This window comes from Myodes glareolus, chromosome 16 (assembly GCF_982192425.1).
Source record: "Myodes glareolus chromosome 16, mMyoGla1.1, whole genome shotgun sequence".
NCBI lineage: Eukaryota > Metazoa > Chordata > Mammalia > Rodentia > Cricetidae > Myodes > Myodes glareolus.
The window spans coordinates 6781430-6795432 of NC_142041.1; the positions used below are offsets into that span (position 1 = coordinate 6781430).

Sequence of the window (14003 nt, forward strand, 5' to 3'; positions counted from 1 at the left end):
CGCCTGCCTGCCTGCCTGCCTTCATTCCTGTGTATGGGGTTTTTGGTGTGGCTTTTTTTTTTTTTTTTTGCCTGTGAGTATGTCTCTGTGCCACATTTGTGTTGTTCCAAAAGAAAGTGTCCCATTCCTTGGGACTGGAGTTGTGGCTGGTGTGGGAGCTGGGTATCAAACTCTGCTCCCTGGAAGAGCAGCTGGTGCTCTCACTCTTGACCTCTGAGCTGTCTCTCTAACCCACAGCACTCGTTACTTTCTTCTTCAGCCTCCTTCCTGTACTTGTGGACATGCTGGTTCTTGGCTCACCACTGCTGTGTGCTCCCTGTGTGCGCTTCTGTTTGGTACACAGGTGCTTTACTAGATCTGACAACATAGTATTTGTGTTGTGCTGTAGTACGGTAGGGAGATAATAAGACTGTCTGCTGATGAGTCTCAGCAGGACTTTGATACGGAGTTTCTGCTGGAACGTAATCCTGAGACTTGAAACGTACTTCTTCCCTAACTAATACTGTCGCTGTTTTATGTGGGTTGTCTTAGATGCAAACTGAAAGCATGGTTTTGAGAAAGATGTTGTTTACGTGTGGACAATCAATGCCCTGAAAGTGTGTCGGTTCTTTGCCAGTCATGGAAGACTTTGTGTGTTTAGTCAGCCAGAATAGATGGGCTTAAAGGGGCTAAACCTTCAGGCCACTTCACTGAGGGTGCTGATAGGAAAGGCTCCTGCGGTTGGGACAGCCTCGTCTCCTGGTCCAGCTTCTCTGTAGGTGGACACTCTGTTCAGTATAGTTTAAAATGTAGGGTTTTGTTCCCACCAGCCTAGGCTGTATTCTTCCTTCCCTCTTGGCATTTCTGGTTTGTAAAGCTGGCTGAGCCTGTTTGTGCTGTTGCCGCTGCCTGAGGGCACAGTGAGTCACTCCCGTGAGCAGCCCTGCAGGAAGTCAGGAGGCACAGGCTCATCTCACCTTCTCTCAAGATGTGACGTGAGCAAGTAATTGAAAATATAATAGGCCTCGGTGGAAGAAAGTATTGGTGCTAAAGCATTAGAAAAACCCAAGCTGGAGAGATGGCTCAGCAGTTCAGAGTGCTGACTGCTCTTCTAGACGACAGGGATTCAAGTCCCAGCACCCACACAGCCACTCACACTCTCTGTAACTCGAGATTGAGGGGACCCAGCACCTTCACACGGACATACATGTAAGCAAAACACCAGTGCACATAAAAAATGAAAAAGAAATCATCAAAAAATAAAAAGATAATTGCCAGACTCACCTAGGGCCAGGTATGCAACTCAACAAACGTGCATTTCCTAGCGTGTACAAAAGACAAGAAGGGAAGGCTTCCCTTTGTTATTTGTGTTCCGATTCTGGTAAGGAAATGGAGTGAGCAGATTTAAGAGGTGTGTATGGGAGGAGACACGTGTAAAGAGGTGATTTGTGCATGGAGCAGGTCCAGTGGCTTGTAAAAGTTGTTACGGCTTCCAGCCGCTGGTCCCTGGTGGCACAAAGGGAAGTATGTTGGGATGTATTATATAGAACCATATTAGCCAAAGGCCAGTGACGTATTCTTAATGAAAATGATAATTTAGTAAAATGATTCTTTAGCTTCCAATCTATTTCAACCCAGAAAGAGACTCTTCATTTTTATTTTTGATCTCCCTCTCCTTGACTTATACCTATAAATTTAATTTTGTTTTCTCAAAAGTATTGCTCAAGATAAAACAAAGTCAGTGAAGCTTTTTAGCCTACAGCAGGGATGTGTGTACAGCAACATGTGGCTGTGTTATATGATCCAGTCCCATGACCTACCGTAGAGGAACAGTTGGAGAACATCTCCAAATCCTAGGTCTTCCTTTGTGGGTGTTGCTGTCCTACCCGATGGAATGTTGTGAACAGCGAAGGAGGTGGCTGATGGCAGATGCATACGTATGTGTATTATTTGGCTATGTTTGTTTGGGTGGGGAACCTTTAAGTAGTTCTGTTATGATTGGTATGTTGTGTATCTGGGTTTTTTTGTTTTGTTTTGTTTTGTTTTTTCACGACAGGGTCTCTTTGTAGTCCTAGCTGTTCTGAAACTTGCTGTATAGACCAGGCTGGTCTCAAACTCATACATGGCTTCTAGAGGATTATTTATAGGTATGTATTTGATTTGTTTAATCATAACATGGAAAGGAAGACTAAAATCACTAGAAGTAGGATTAGAAAATGTCAAGTCTGGTTGGACATGGTAGCTCATGTCTTTTTAATCCCAGCACTCAGGGAGCCAGAGGCATTGCGAGTTCAAGGCTAGCATGGTCTAGAGGAAGTTCCATCCCAGCTCAACTGCACAGTGAGATTTGTCTGAAATAAACAGAACAAAAAAGAAATGTGAAACCAAAAGATGTAGCTCCATCTTTGTCGGGGACCTTCGTTGTATGTGATGAAAGTGGCCTTGTAGTGATGATGGTGTAGCCCTGGCTGTTCTGAAACTCATTCTGTAGACCAGGCTAACGTCAAACCCGCAGACATCTGCTTGCCTCTCCCTCTCTGATTGCTGGGATTAAAGGCTAGCGCTGTCATGCCCGGTGAGTAGAGTATCTTTTTAGACTCCCTGTTTCTCCAAACCTCATCCTAAGCCTTGGTGTTTTCTTTCAGGGTGGAAAGTTAGGATGTAGTTAAAATTGCTGTGACTGCCATCCTTTGCTTGTCTGCATGCCTCTAGGTCAGAAGTCCACAAATGACCAAAAACTGAAAGTTTAGGGTCTGCTGTTCATATAGGGTGTGTCCCCCACCCGCACCCCAACACTTTAACAATATAAAATCTCTTATTTGTTCTAGCTGTATACTAAGTCCTTTGATGAGCCAGGGTCAACCTTGCAGGAAGTGGTCACTTTTTCTCCAGGCTCTCCAAGGTACACACACGCAGCACCTCTCGTGGAGTTTGACAGCCTCCATTTTGATCTAGCATCGTGCTGGCCCATATGCAGCGTTAACTTGGCCAATTTTCTCCAAAATGGCTAATGACAATGCCTTTGTTTTTGTTTGTTTGTTTGGTATAAGAACTTCCTCTGAGAAATGCATGCATGAGAAAGGGTGACGCTGGGGATGTTGGGAGCTATTTGATGGCACTGATAGTCTGTAGCCTGCACAGACAGTGGTATTTTTATTTTTTTTGAGACAGCATACATGGGAAGGTAAAGAACAGCGTGGTGAAAGCCACACAGAAACACCGCCACCACCCTCCCCACCCTCAACAAAGAACTCCGGTGAAGCCCAATCTGGGCGGGAGACGCCAGGCCAGACTTGTGCGGTGGGGCTGGTTTCCAGTCCTTGATTCTTTAAAGGTTCCAGTTGTCGTTTCTGTCTTCCCTGAAGACGCCAGGGCAGTTGTCCTTCCCGGCAGTCTCCTCTTTTGGATTCATAGATGCGTGGTGGTGGCTGGTGCAGAGACACTGTCTACCTGAACATGTCCTGGGGCTGATGCTCTCTAGTCCTTCACGTTCGTTCTTTTTCACCAGACAGTGGAAAGGGTAGAGGCAAGTGCGTGGACTTGATCTACCGTCTGAGACTGATGGTTGTCCTATGAGAATTTTCAGACTGTTTGCACTCCTGGGCGTATGTGTGGTCATCATGGGTTAGATTGACCCTGGGGTGTCTGATGGAAGGGAATGTGCTGTGACTAAATGTCTAGTTTGTGTCTTTTTATCTTTGTCTTCACGGAGCCCAGGAGGTGGGGTTGTCACAGCTTTGGCTTTACAGATGAGCTGGGGTTAGCTGGTTAAGTTGTTCCCTGGGATCTGTCCCTACAGAGAAGAAGGGGAGGTTGAGGGGTGGGGAAAGACTTGGAAGAGATGGGAAAGAAGTACTGTGGTCTCGACTGAGTGACCAGCTTCTGAATCATTGACTTATGGATTCTACTTTTCCGTAAGTAGTCCACGAGGGATCTTAAATCTTTGTTTCTTCTTTTTTACAAATACTTTTTAAGCTTTGGAAACGTAAAAAACATCAGTTAGGGGACAGTATGGTGTAGGCAAACATTCCGCTAGGTGTGAACAGATGCAGTTCCCACAGTATCATCTTTGATTCCTGTTAAAACCGTAGTCTGGACTGAAGAGATGGCTCGGTGGTTTAAGAGCACTGGCTGCTCTTCCAGAGGCCCCAGGTTCAATTCCCAGCACCCACGTGGCAGCTCACAACTGTCTGTAATTTCAGCTCTAGGGGAACAGACTTGCTTACACAGAGTCTATATAGACAAAACACCAGAGCACCTTAAATAAATCTTTAAGATGTGTTCTGGACCTGTGAGATGGTGCAGCAGCTAAGAGTGCTGCCTGCTGCCATATGACTCAGGACCCGAGTTCAATCCCGGGAGCCGCATGGCGAAGGGAGAATCACCCTCAAAGCTGGCCTCATTGCCACTCGTGGGTTGTGGCGTAAACACTCCCACACATTGAATGCCAGTTTTTAGAGGCAAAGACCACACACAAAGATAATTAAAATATAATTTAAATTTTAAAAAAATAGTTGTGATTTACACTCAATACAAAGTGTGGGAGACAAGCCCTGGTTCACCCAGAAAGTATCCTGGTGTGATCAAGGAGCATTAGGGTTGGCCGTGGTGTGTCCCTACATCCTCAACCCTCTGAGGCTGAAGTAGAAGGATTGCTTGAGCGAGCCCTGGAGTCCTGACCAGCCCGGGCAGTGTTGAGGTCACCATGTCAAAACACACATGACATTGCTGGTTCTGAGTGCTTGAGTTATTTCTAAAATCTGCTGTGAATGCTCTTGGGGTTTTATGGACTGCCATTGATAGGCTATCCCGTAGAGTGCTGTGAGTATTCTGGAAGGGACGTTCTGGGTAAAAGCCTGGGAATTGTGCTACTGGTATTGTCCAGTGTGGACTGCAAAGTTTAGACCTGGTCTTGACTGACAGGCTTATCTTCAGGTTACCTGCCTTGTATGTGTAATGATCAAGAAGTCAAATTAACTTGGTTGCTTTATGATTCGACCCTAAGTGCACAGTTTTCTCATGCGTTTGTTGTTTTCTAAGTTAACCAACTTTTCTTACTGAGGAACTTCCCTGGCTTCCAGGTTAACCTCTGCTCGTAGTAATCTGCCTTGACCTCTCCAGATGTTTCCTTAACAGCCCCACAGGTCTAAACTTTGAGAAGAATGACTCCGTCTCCCGCTATGGAGCATCTCAAGTTGAAGATATGGGGAACATAATATTAGCCATGATCTCGGAGCCTTACAGTGAGTATCGCTGTAGTGATCGATCTCACCGTGCCGGGCTCTGATTGCTTTGCACAGCTTTGCTGTCAGTAGCCAGGATGACGACTGTATTTTCTCATTTCCAGATCACAGGTTTTCAGATCCAGAAAGAGTAAACTACAAATTTGAAAGCGGTACATGGTGAGTGGTTCCGGACTGTTCCCTGGGACCTTAGCCTTGTTCTTACTCGTGGTAGCGAAGTCCCTCTAGAGTTTCCTAATTTTATTAAACCTTCCAGTTACCATTCTTATTGTCAACTAATCTATTACTTAAGTAAGCTTGTAAATTGAGGTTAAAATTTGATGCTGAGTGCTGGTGGCACGCACCTTAATCCCAGCTCTCGGGAGGCAGATGCAGGAGGATTTCTGTGAGTTTGAGGCCAACCTGGTCTACAGAGTGAGTTCCAGAACAGCCAAGGCTGTTACACAGAGAAACTCTCGCCAAAAAAAAAAAAAAAGAAGTGTTGGTGTGTTTAATTACTTTAATAGGCTTAGGCATATGCTGTTTAATATATGATTCTTACATCAGTTTTCATGTCTGTTTAACCCATAGGATTTGGAAGTTCTGGAGTGATTGGAAAAATGATAGTCATTATTTAAGGGTTCTTATTGCTCTTGTTGAGGACCTGAGGTTTGGTTCCCAGAGTCCATACCAGGCAGTTCACAGCTCCCTGTAACTCCATTTCCAAGGGATTAAATACTGTCTGTCTGGTGCACATAAATTCATGTAGGCACAACTTACATACACATAAATAACAATGTATCTTTAAAGGGGTTCTTATGTTCCTGGGCTAAGTTACCTATCTACTATAGTAGCTACTGTATCGCAGACATCTCGGGAGGAGTCCGGAGCGGCATCTCTGTGATAGGTAGATGTGGTTATACTAGTCAGTCACTGTCGTGAGACTGTCTGGCACCTGGTGATAACCAGAAACTGCCGGCTTTACCGGCGGGGAAACCGTAGCTGTAGTGCTGAATTTTGTTGTAGAGAAAGAGACTCAGTAGAAAAATGTCCTAGGATTAGTGAAAATATGGACGGGAGACAGACCTTCAAAAGGTCAAAATATATAGTGGGTGCTTTTCAGGTGACTCACCAAGGAGTGGAGACTCCCAAGTGTTTCCATAAACACTTTATGTTGCCTGGCACTCCCCTTTGCCGACGGAGACACTTACATAGTCCTCTGACCACACGCTCACACTCCCGGCGTGGGTTAATTGTAGCTCTGTTCCCATCCTTGCTGCCAGGCTGGATTTAACTCCCACACGTGTGCTTGATACCTGTGAAAAAAGATTGAAGCCCCGACCCTGCTTGACCTCAATATAGTGTCTCAGGCTAGGAATCTTAGTACTTGGAAGACTGAGGTAGGAAGTTCTCAAGTTCAAGGTCAGTCAGGATGATTTATTGAAGGGCTGTCTCCAAGACAAAACAAAGAAACCTTCTTCCTTCTAGGTCAGGCCGTAAGGGTTCTGAAAGAAGTCGCTTCCTGTAAATTGATCTGAGATGCTTTTGAGTGCATGGCGGGCAAGGAGCTACGCAGCTGGTAGATGATTTTCTTAGACGAGCTAGCTACACTGGACCTACACAGGCAGCCATCATTCTGTAGTGACACGGCAGATTTTTGTGCCATTTCCAGACAAGTTGTGAGGGTCCGGAGAAGCTGGAACTGCAAGTCAGTCTGGTCTCAAAGGGAAGCAGGTTTCCTCCATCTCCACGCGGCCTGCTTCCCATCCAGTAGGCTACATGGCGTTGTGTTTGGTTCGCAGCAGCAAGATGGAGCTCATCGACGACAACACGGTGGTGAGGGCTCGCGGCTTGCCTTGGCAGTCCTCGGATCAAGACATCGCCAGGTTCTTCAAAGGACTCAATATCGCCAAGTTGGTTTTTCTTTGTTTCGCCCGACCCCAGAGGAGTTACGGGGTTTTCTGTTGTGTGTCCTCAATGTCCCCCCCTTCCTGCCCTGTTTTGTTTCCTTCACAGGGGAGGTGCGGCACTCTGTCTGAATGCTCAGGGCCGGAGGAACGGAGAAGCACTGGTTAGGTTTGTAAGTGAGGAGCACAGAGATCTAGCCCTGCAGAGGCACAAACATCACATGGGGAACCGGTACATTGAGGTACGCGACACGGCCCAACACCCTGACCTCTGCCCTTGACCGCTAAGGTGTGGTGGGGTGGTTTAGAAATGGTTTTATAATGTCTCTTTATTTTCTTAGGTTTACAAAGCAACGGGTGAAGACTTTCTTAAGATTGCTGGAGGTGGGTTGCTCTTACGTAGTACACACTTCATTGATAACCTGAGGTTTTGCGCACACACTAAGAGTGGACTCCTGTGACCATCAGTGGTTTTCTCCTAGTAAAACCTGGGGGTTGGTTTATAAATAGGGAGAAGAAATTTCCCTTACTGCTGGTGAATTTAATGGACTGTAACGTTTGCCCTAAGGCCTGAGCAAATCTGCTATGGCTAAATAGCTATTGAGAATGATACCATACAAAGGTGAAAGGGTCACTCACGTACAGTTACACACTCTTGAGAGAAATGTTTCTGAACTGTTGGAATCAGCCGCCTGCGGTGCCTGAGGCTATTACAAGTCTATTTCTAGATTTTTCTCTCAGTTGTTGAACTCATTGGTGCTCAAGACCATGGTAGTTTCTTGAATTTGGGGGGACAATTGTCTGGACTTGGTTATTTCTCTCCTTCTACCTTTATGTGGGCTCTCAGGATTGAATTTAGGTCATCAGGTCCCGGTCTAGTATTTTCAGATATGTGGTATTCACCGAAATATGAATAGAGGAATTTAATAAAAAACTTTTAGGTTTTTTTTGTTTGTTTGTTTTTTGAGACAGGGTTTTTCTGTGGACTTGGAGCCTGTCCTGGAACTAGCTCTTGTAGACGAGGCTGAACTCCAGGGTGTCCTCCTTCCTCTGCCTTGCAGTGTTTGTATTAGAAGCATGAGCCCCGATGCCGGGCTGGTTTTGTTTGTTTGTTTTTTGAAGGTAGTTTTTAGACATCTACTTTGTAAGTTTCTGTTGTTTGATTCATGTGGATTTTAAAACTTTGTTTCTTTTAATACATTCTACACATCACATGTTCAGTTTCTTTAATGTTAACTATACACAGTATTGTATTTACAACAGTTTTGTTTTGGGGTTTTTGAGACAGGGTTTCTCTGTGTAACAGCCCTGGCTGTCCTAGAGTTCACTTTGTAGACCAGGCTGGCCTCAGACTCAGAGATCCGCCTGCCTCTGCCTCCTGGGTGCTGGAATTAAAGGCGTGTGCCTGTGTGCTGCTACCACCCGGCTTGTATGCCATGTCTTTGTACATCCCTACGAAACTCCTGGAGCTTGGTTTAAGTATGTTGTAAAGTTTTATGTTTGTACTATTCTTTAGGGTGGGTCTCTGAAAGTAGGAGAGCTGAATCTTAGAACTGAAACCTTCAATAGATTTTGACAAGGTGCCAGATTATGCTAGGGTGACTTCCCTTTAAATGTAAAGTCCTGTGTTCTGCAACAGTAGTAAATCTTTTCTGTTGTCAGACTTTCTACAAAAGGATTCTCTTCCTCTGATTTTCTAGTATGTTTCTTTTCTGCTACTTTGGCTAAATCCTAAGGCTTCAGATTTTAAGACTTGATTTTACTTCAAGTGTCTGAAGTTCACAGCATTGTTTGACATGGACGGGGCATAGCTGGTGTGTTTGGAGTTGCTGGGTTCTTCTGTGCCCTGGACTTGGAAGGTAAACACACTGCAGACTGGGACAGATGAGCTGGATTTCACTGTCTGCCGAGTGTGACCACTGTCTGTTAAGAGGACGTGGTGTTAGCGGGAACTGCAGCTGTGCATTTCAATGCATGCTTCCACATACACTGCTGTCCTGTGCTGCACTTGGGGCAGAGCTGGTGAATGTGGGACCTGGGCATTTGCATTTTCGTTATTCTCTATGAAAGGTTCTAAATTAGAGGTAATGAAGCAATTATAAACACAATGCACTTTAGTATCCTAATTCATTCTCCTAGTTTGCGGAGTTAACCTAGCAGATGTGGAAACTGAGGCACAGATAAACTTGAATAAAGTCATGCCCGGTAGACAGGATAGCTAAGATGCGATGTCGGTGTTCTGGATCACCTTTGTTGTTGTGTAGCTGGATGTGGAACTCAAAGACGTGTGCACTAGGTGCAGAGTCTAGTACTGAGTTTGATCCCCCCCCCGGGAACCTGTGTGTCTGTCGGTGCCATGGCAATCTGTGAGAAAATCAAACGGGAACACTCTGGTTTCTGTGGCCAGCTTCTGAAGTTAAGAGGGGTGCTTTAGAAAAGTGCTGTGGGAAGAGTTTCAAGTCTGCAGGGACTTCTGAGTCCTAGGATATTACCATTATGAATCTAGTGGTGGTGCGAATCTTAACTGTAAATTCAGAACATTGCCAGAGGCCTCGGAGGAGGCCCGGCAGTAGAGCGCCTCCTGATGGTAAGGTGCCGGCTCTGCTTCCCAGCATCACACACACCCTGTTGAGAATTTTGCCATTCTAAATTTTATCATATTGCTATCTTAACTCGTTCTCCCTGTGTGTTCTAATATTCATTTTCTCTAGGGACATCCAATGAGGTGGCCCAGTTCCTCTCCAAGGAAAATCAGGTCATCGTCCGCATGCGGGGGCTTCCTTTCACAGCCACCGCCGAGGAAGTGGTCGCCTTCTTCGGACAGCATTGCCCCATCACCGGGGGAAAGGAAGGCATCCTCTTCGTCACCTATCCGGATGGTAGGCCGACGGGAGATGCTTTTGTGCTCTTCGCCTGTGAGGAATATGCTCAGAACGCCCTGCGGAAGCATAAGGACTTGTTGGGTAAAAGATACATCGAGCTCTTCCGGAGCACGGCTGCGGAAGTGCAGCAGGTGGGTGCAGGCTATCCCGGGACCTTTGCACCAGTTACCTGTTTCTTTTAAGTCATAGGATGTATTCATATATTAAGTAACTTCCTAAATAGAAATTACATAGACATAGGAAAGAAGTGAATAAAAAATATTTTAAAACTGTCAAGGTAGTTCCTGAGGCCATTATCTTCATTGAGTTCATTGTTGGGCTGTGAAGATAATATTAAGGGAACAATATTAAATGTACTTAGTGAAACGAAGTTGAATAAATTACCACAAAAATTCACATCTTGCAATATGCCTAGAATTTTAAATACGTTTACCCAGACACTGCCTAATAAGTACATTGTACTATATGGCGTGTGTGCCATGATTTATTTTATTGTATTTATTTTCTTTTAAAGCCAGCGTCTCCCTATGTAACCCTGGCTGGCTTAAAAATCGCTATATACAGCAGACCAGCCTTAAATTAATGGGCAGCCCTTCTGTATCTGCTTCCTGAGGGCTGGGATCGCAGGCATGTAGTTCCGCGCATCAACTTAATTCATGTATTTGGCAGAAGTGGGCGTCATGCTATCCCTGAAGGATATCGCCCAAAGGATCCTGAGAAACAGTCTTATTTTGTAATAGTTATGTCGTGGAGCCATGAGTATACCCCACTGCATCCTTGCCCCTTTGAAGATTTGACTGAGGGCCCCTCCTGCATTCTGTAGTGTTCCATGGAACTGGTAACACACTCACTAGGCCCTGCGGGTCTAACAGGATTCTTGGTGAGATTAGCAGTGCTCTGGAGGACGGGTTAGGGGCAGCAAGTCTCAACTCCCTTATGTTTTGCCTTTTGTGTAGGTGCTGAATCGATTCTCTTCAGCCCCTCTGATTCCACTTCCAACACCTCCCATCATCCCGGTACTACCTCAGCAATTTGTGCCCCCCACAAACGTAAGAGACTGTATTCGTCTGCGAGGTCTTCCCTATGCTGCCACCGTCGAGGACATTCTGGACTTCCTGGGGGAGTTTTCCACAGATATCCGGACACATGGGGTTCACATGGTGTTGAACCACCAGGTAAGGAAGTTATCTGTTGGAAAATGGGTTTGCCGTTCTGGTGGTCAAGCGCGTCCCCCCCCCCCCACTAAGATATAAGTACAATAGTCCAAAGTTTTACGTTGTGTTTTAGAGAAGATTTAGCTGTACGTATAAGACATCTTTAAGACATACTCCAAAAATTCGCCTGCTGTTAGTGTGATTGTTGGAGTTCGGCTGTCCCATTATCAGCATTTGTTATCAATATATTATGAGTGTGTCCAGCTTTTCCTGTTGTAGCCATTGAACTCTGCAGTTCTGGTGTAAGAGTGATCACAGACCAAACGTAAGCAAAGAGCACACCAGTGTTCTGAACCACTTCACACCCCCAGGCGTGTGTGAGGCGTCCACTTGCACTCAGTAGAATGTGGCCCTGGACAGCTGCCCTCCATAGCAGTAGGTGTGGATCTTCGTCTCAGCAGCATCAGGAACAATTGCAAAGCTTTTCTATAAAAGACTGAATTCTTCCCTAAGCCGTGAAGAACTCACTTGCTTGGTGCTACTTGAGTTTTGGTTAAACAAAATTAATCCTGCTGGGTGCCGGACAGTCGCCTGGTGTCTTGTGCCGTCTCAAGCAGGACAGAGTTCCAAATACTCACAGACTAAGTAGCACTAGGTTAAAACTTAGCAAGTCTGTTAAAAGCAAGCATTTTCTCAGAGTGTTAATGGACGGAATGCAGAATTAAAGTGGAAATACTCATTTTTTTTTTCTGACCACTAATTTCCCACGTCTTCCCACTTGAGGGTTTGTTCACTTTTGTAATTATCTTCCTACTTACTGGGCACAAGTAGTCACAAGCTCCCAAGCCCTTGCACAGCCTTTTCTACACTAGCACATGTTCTTCTAACACTTTGTCTGTGTAAGCCACACACCTTTTCAATCTGACAACTTAAAGCCACTTCACTATTCAGCATCATTAGGGAATTATTTCTTTCAAGTTACTGTTTTCTAATAACCCTGGGGCCATTACCCTTTGATTAACAACAGTAGTCAGATTTGCCTCTCATTTGACCTCCATGACCTGGGGAAAAATGCTCCTTTGATGATGGTTCTTAGCTGCCTGGTAGATGTTGGGTTTCCATCATGGACTGGTTTGTTGCTCGTTTCCCTGGTATGGTGACTAGTATGGTAACTTGCATGGTAATCATTTGTAAAACCATATAATATTATAAATGTTCCCTAGGAGACTTGGAGAACTAACTTTAAAAAGAGCCTAATAAACTGGTCGTCTTTTGTCCCCTCCAGTGTGGTTCAGATGTTAAAATATTACCAAGGTGTTTCACTTGTATGTAACACAAACAGACGGGAATTTTTTTGCTAACAAAAACTACCTCAGAGTACTTCTTTGAGCAGATGGGGGGGGGAGCATGTTGTAAAGAATGGCTTCCCAGCATTGCAGATGGCATCTAGCCACTTAGCGTCATATCTTGCCAATCCCTGACTTACCCTCCAGATACCCTAGTCTCCAGGGGTGAGGGACAAGCTGAAAGGATGTGGCAGGTCAGAAAGGAAGCAAGGCAGAGCCAAAAGACAACACAGGCTTATTTAGTTTCCTGTCGGAGGATATGTTACTAGCTTTTCTCATCAAATGATATTTAATCGGATTTTTCAGAAGGGAAAAGAATCCACTGTATAATCCTCCATTCTGAAGCTGCAGTCACAGCGAGTGAAACCTCTGGAAGCCCTGTAAATTTGACACTAACTTAGCAGAAACCCAAGGGATCTCTTTCAGTCATGTCTCTCAGAACTTCAAGATTTTGTGGGCCATTCTGGTGATTAGGGAACGAAGCCCAAATCCGATTTCAGCAGATCACACTGTCACCCAGGTTTTGTGGCTAAACACGTCGTATACTCGGGTGCTGGTCACTTTGCGTACTTTGTAAGGGACGTTTACTTCCTTGTTGAAGGAGACAGCCTCCTTTGTTTCTGCTCTTCCCACACACTCAGGGCCGCCCGTCAGGAGATGCCTTTATCCAGATGAAGTGTGCAGACCGAGCATTCATGGCTGCGCAGAAGAATCATAAAAAAGTCATGAAGGACAGATATGTGGAAGTCTTTCAGTGTTCAGCTGAGGAGATGAACTTTGTGTTAATGGGGGGCACTTTAAATCGAAATGGCTTATCCCCGCCGCCATGTAAGTTACCATGTAAGTTTTTCTTGGGTCTTGGCGCTATTCTACGCTGTACGCTGGTAGGTGCTTAAGCCGCTCTCTGTGTCACTCACTTTCTGTGCCCCTGGTTCTTCCTGAGGCAGGCGAGGTGGTTACACCAGGCTTTCCCATCTGAAATCACTAGTATCTGGTAATCAGTGAAGACCTTCTTGGTTGTGGACACCCATAATTAGAGATGCTACCCATACCTCCTTTCAAATTATATTCTTGCTTTTCCAGTGATAAGCATTTGGTCTCTGAGGCTTAGTGTGCTCCAGATAAGCACTGACTCTGGGAGGCAACCTGGCTATGTAGATAATTTAATACGCATTTGAAGGTAAAATACACATTTGGCCGGATCCTTTCCTTTCTGTCTTTATGTTTTATTTATTCATTGTTCTTTTACACGTTGAACTTTAAGAAGGATGATTTGATGCCCATTTTGGATTCTTAACTGTTTTAAGCATCAACCTTGTCTTCAAAATGATAGCCCGAAGAGCGTTCCTGCTGCTGTCCAGGATATCTGGAATGAGCAAGTTAGTAAACTACGTTTATATATAAATGCGTAATTGATTTGGCCAATGTTTGATTGGATCACAGGATCAGTGCTTAATTCCAAGCTGTGCTCTTGCTCATTGGCAACTGGGTGCAAGCCATCTGGAATCCTGTT

At 45.1% G+C, this 14003-nt stretch overlaps 1 protein-coding gene across 8 annotated transcripts in view; it reads left to right on the forward strand.

The window, feature by feature from the left end:
* Nucleotides 1-14003, forward strand: part of Esrp1 (epithelial splicing regulatory protein 1) — a 57411-nt gene that overhangs the window by 16381 nt on the left and 27027 nt on the right. For 5 of the 8 annotated variants that reach the window (XM_087897056.1, XM_087897062.1, XM_087897063.1 and 2 more), the window contains exons 5-12: nt 5124-5222; nt 5327-5381; nt 7004-7114; nt 7218-7350; nt 7450-7492; nt 9820-10121; nt 10947-11165; nt 13132-13318. In XM_087897056.1, the coding sequence (XP_087753182.1) occupies nt 5124-5222; nt 5327-5381; nt 7004-7114; nt 7218-7350; nt 7450-7492; nt 9820-10121; nt 10947-11165; nt 13132-13318 (1149 nt within the window). Of the gene's footprint in view, nt 1-5123; nt 5223-5326; nt 5382-7003; nt 7115-7217; nt 7351-7449; nt 7493-9819; nt 10122-10946; nt 11166-13131; nt 13331-14003 lie in introns of all 8 variants that reach the window. The other 3 variants (XM_087897058.1, XM_087897060.1, XM_087897059.1) reach the window with 3 other exon arrangements.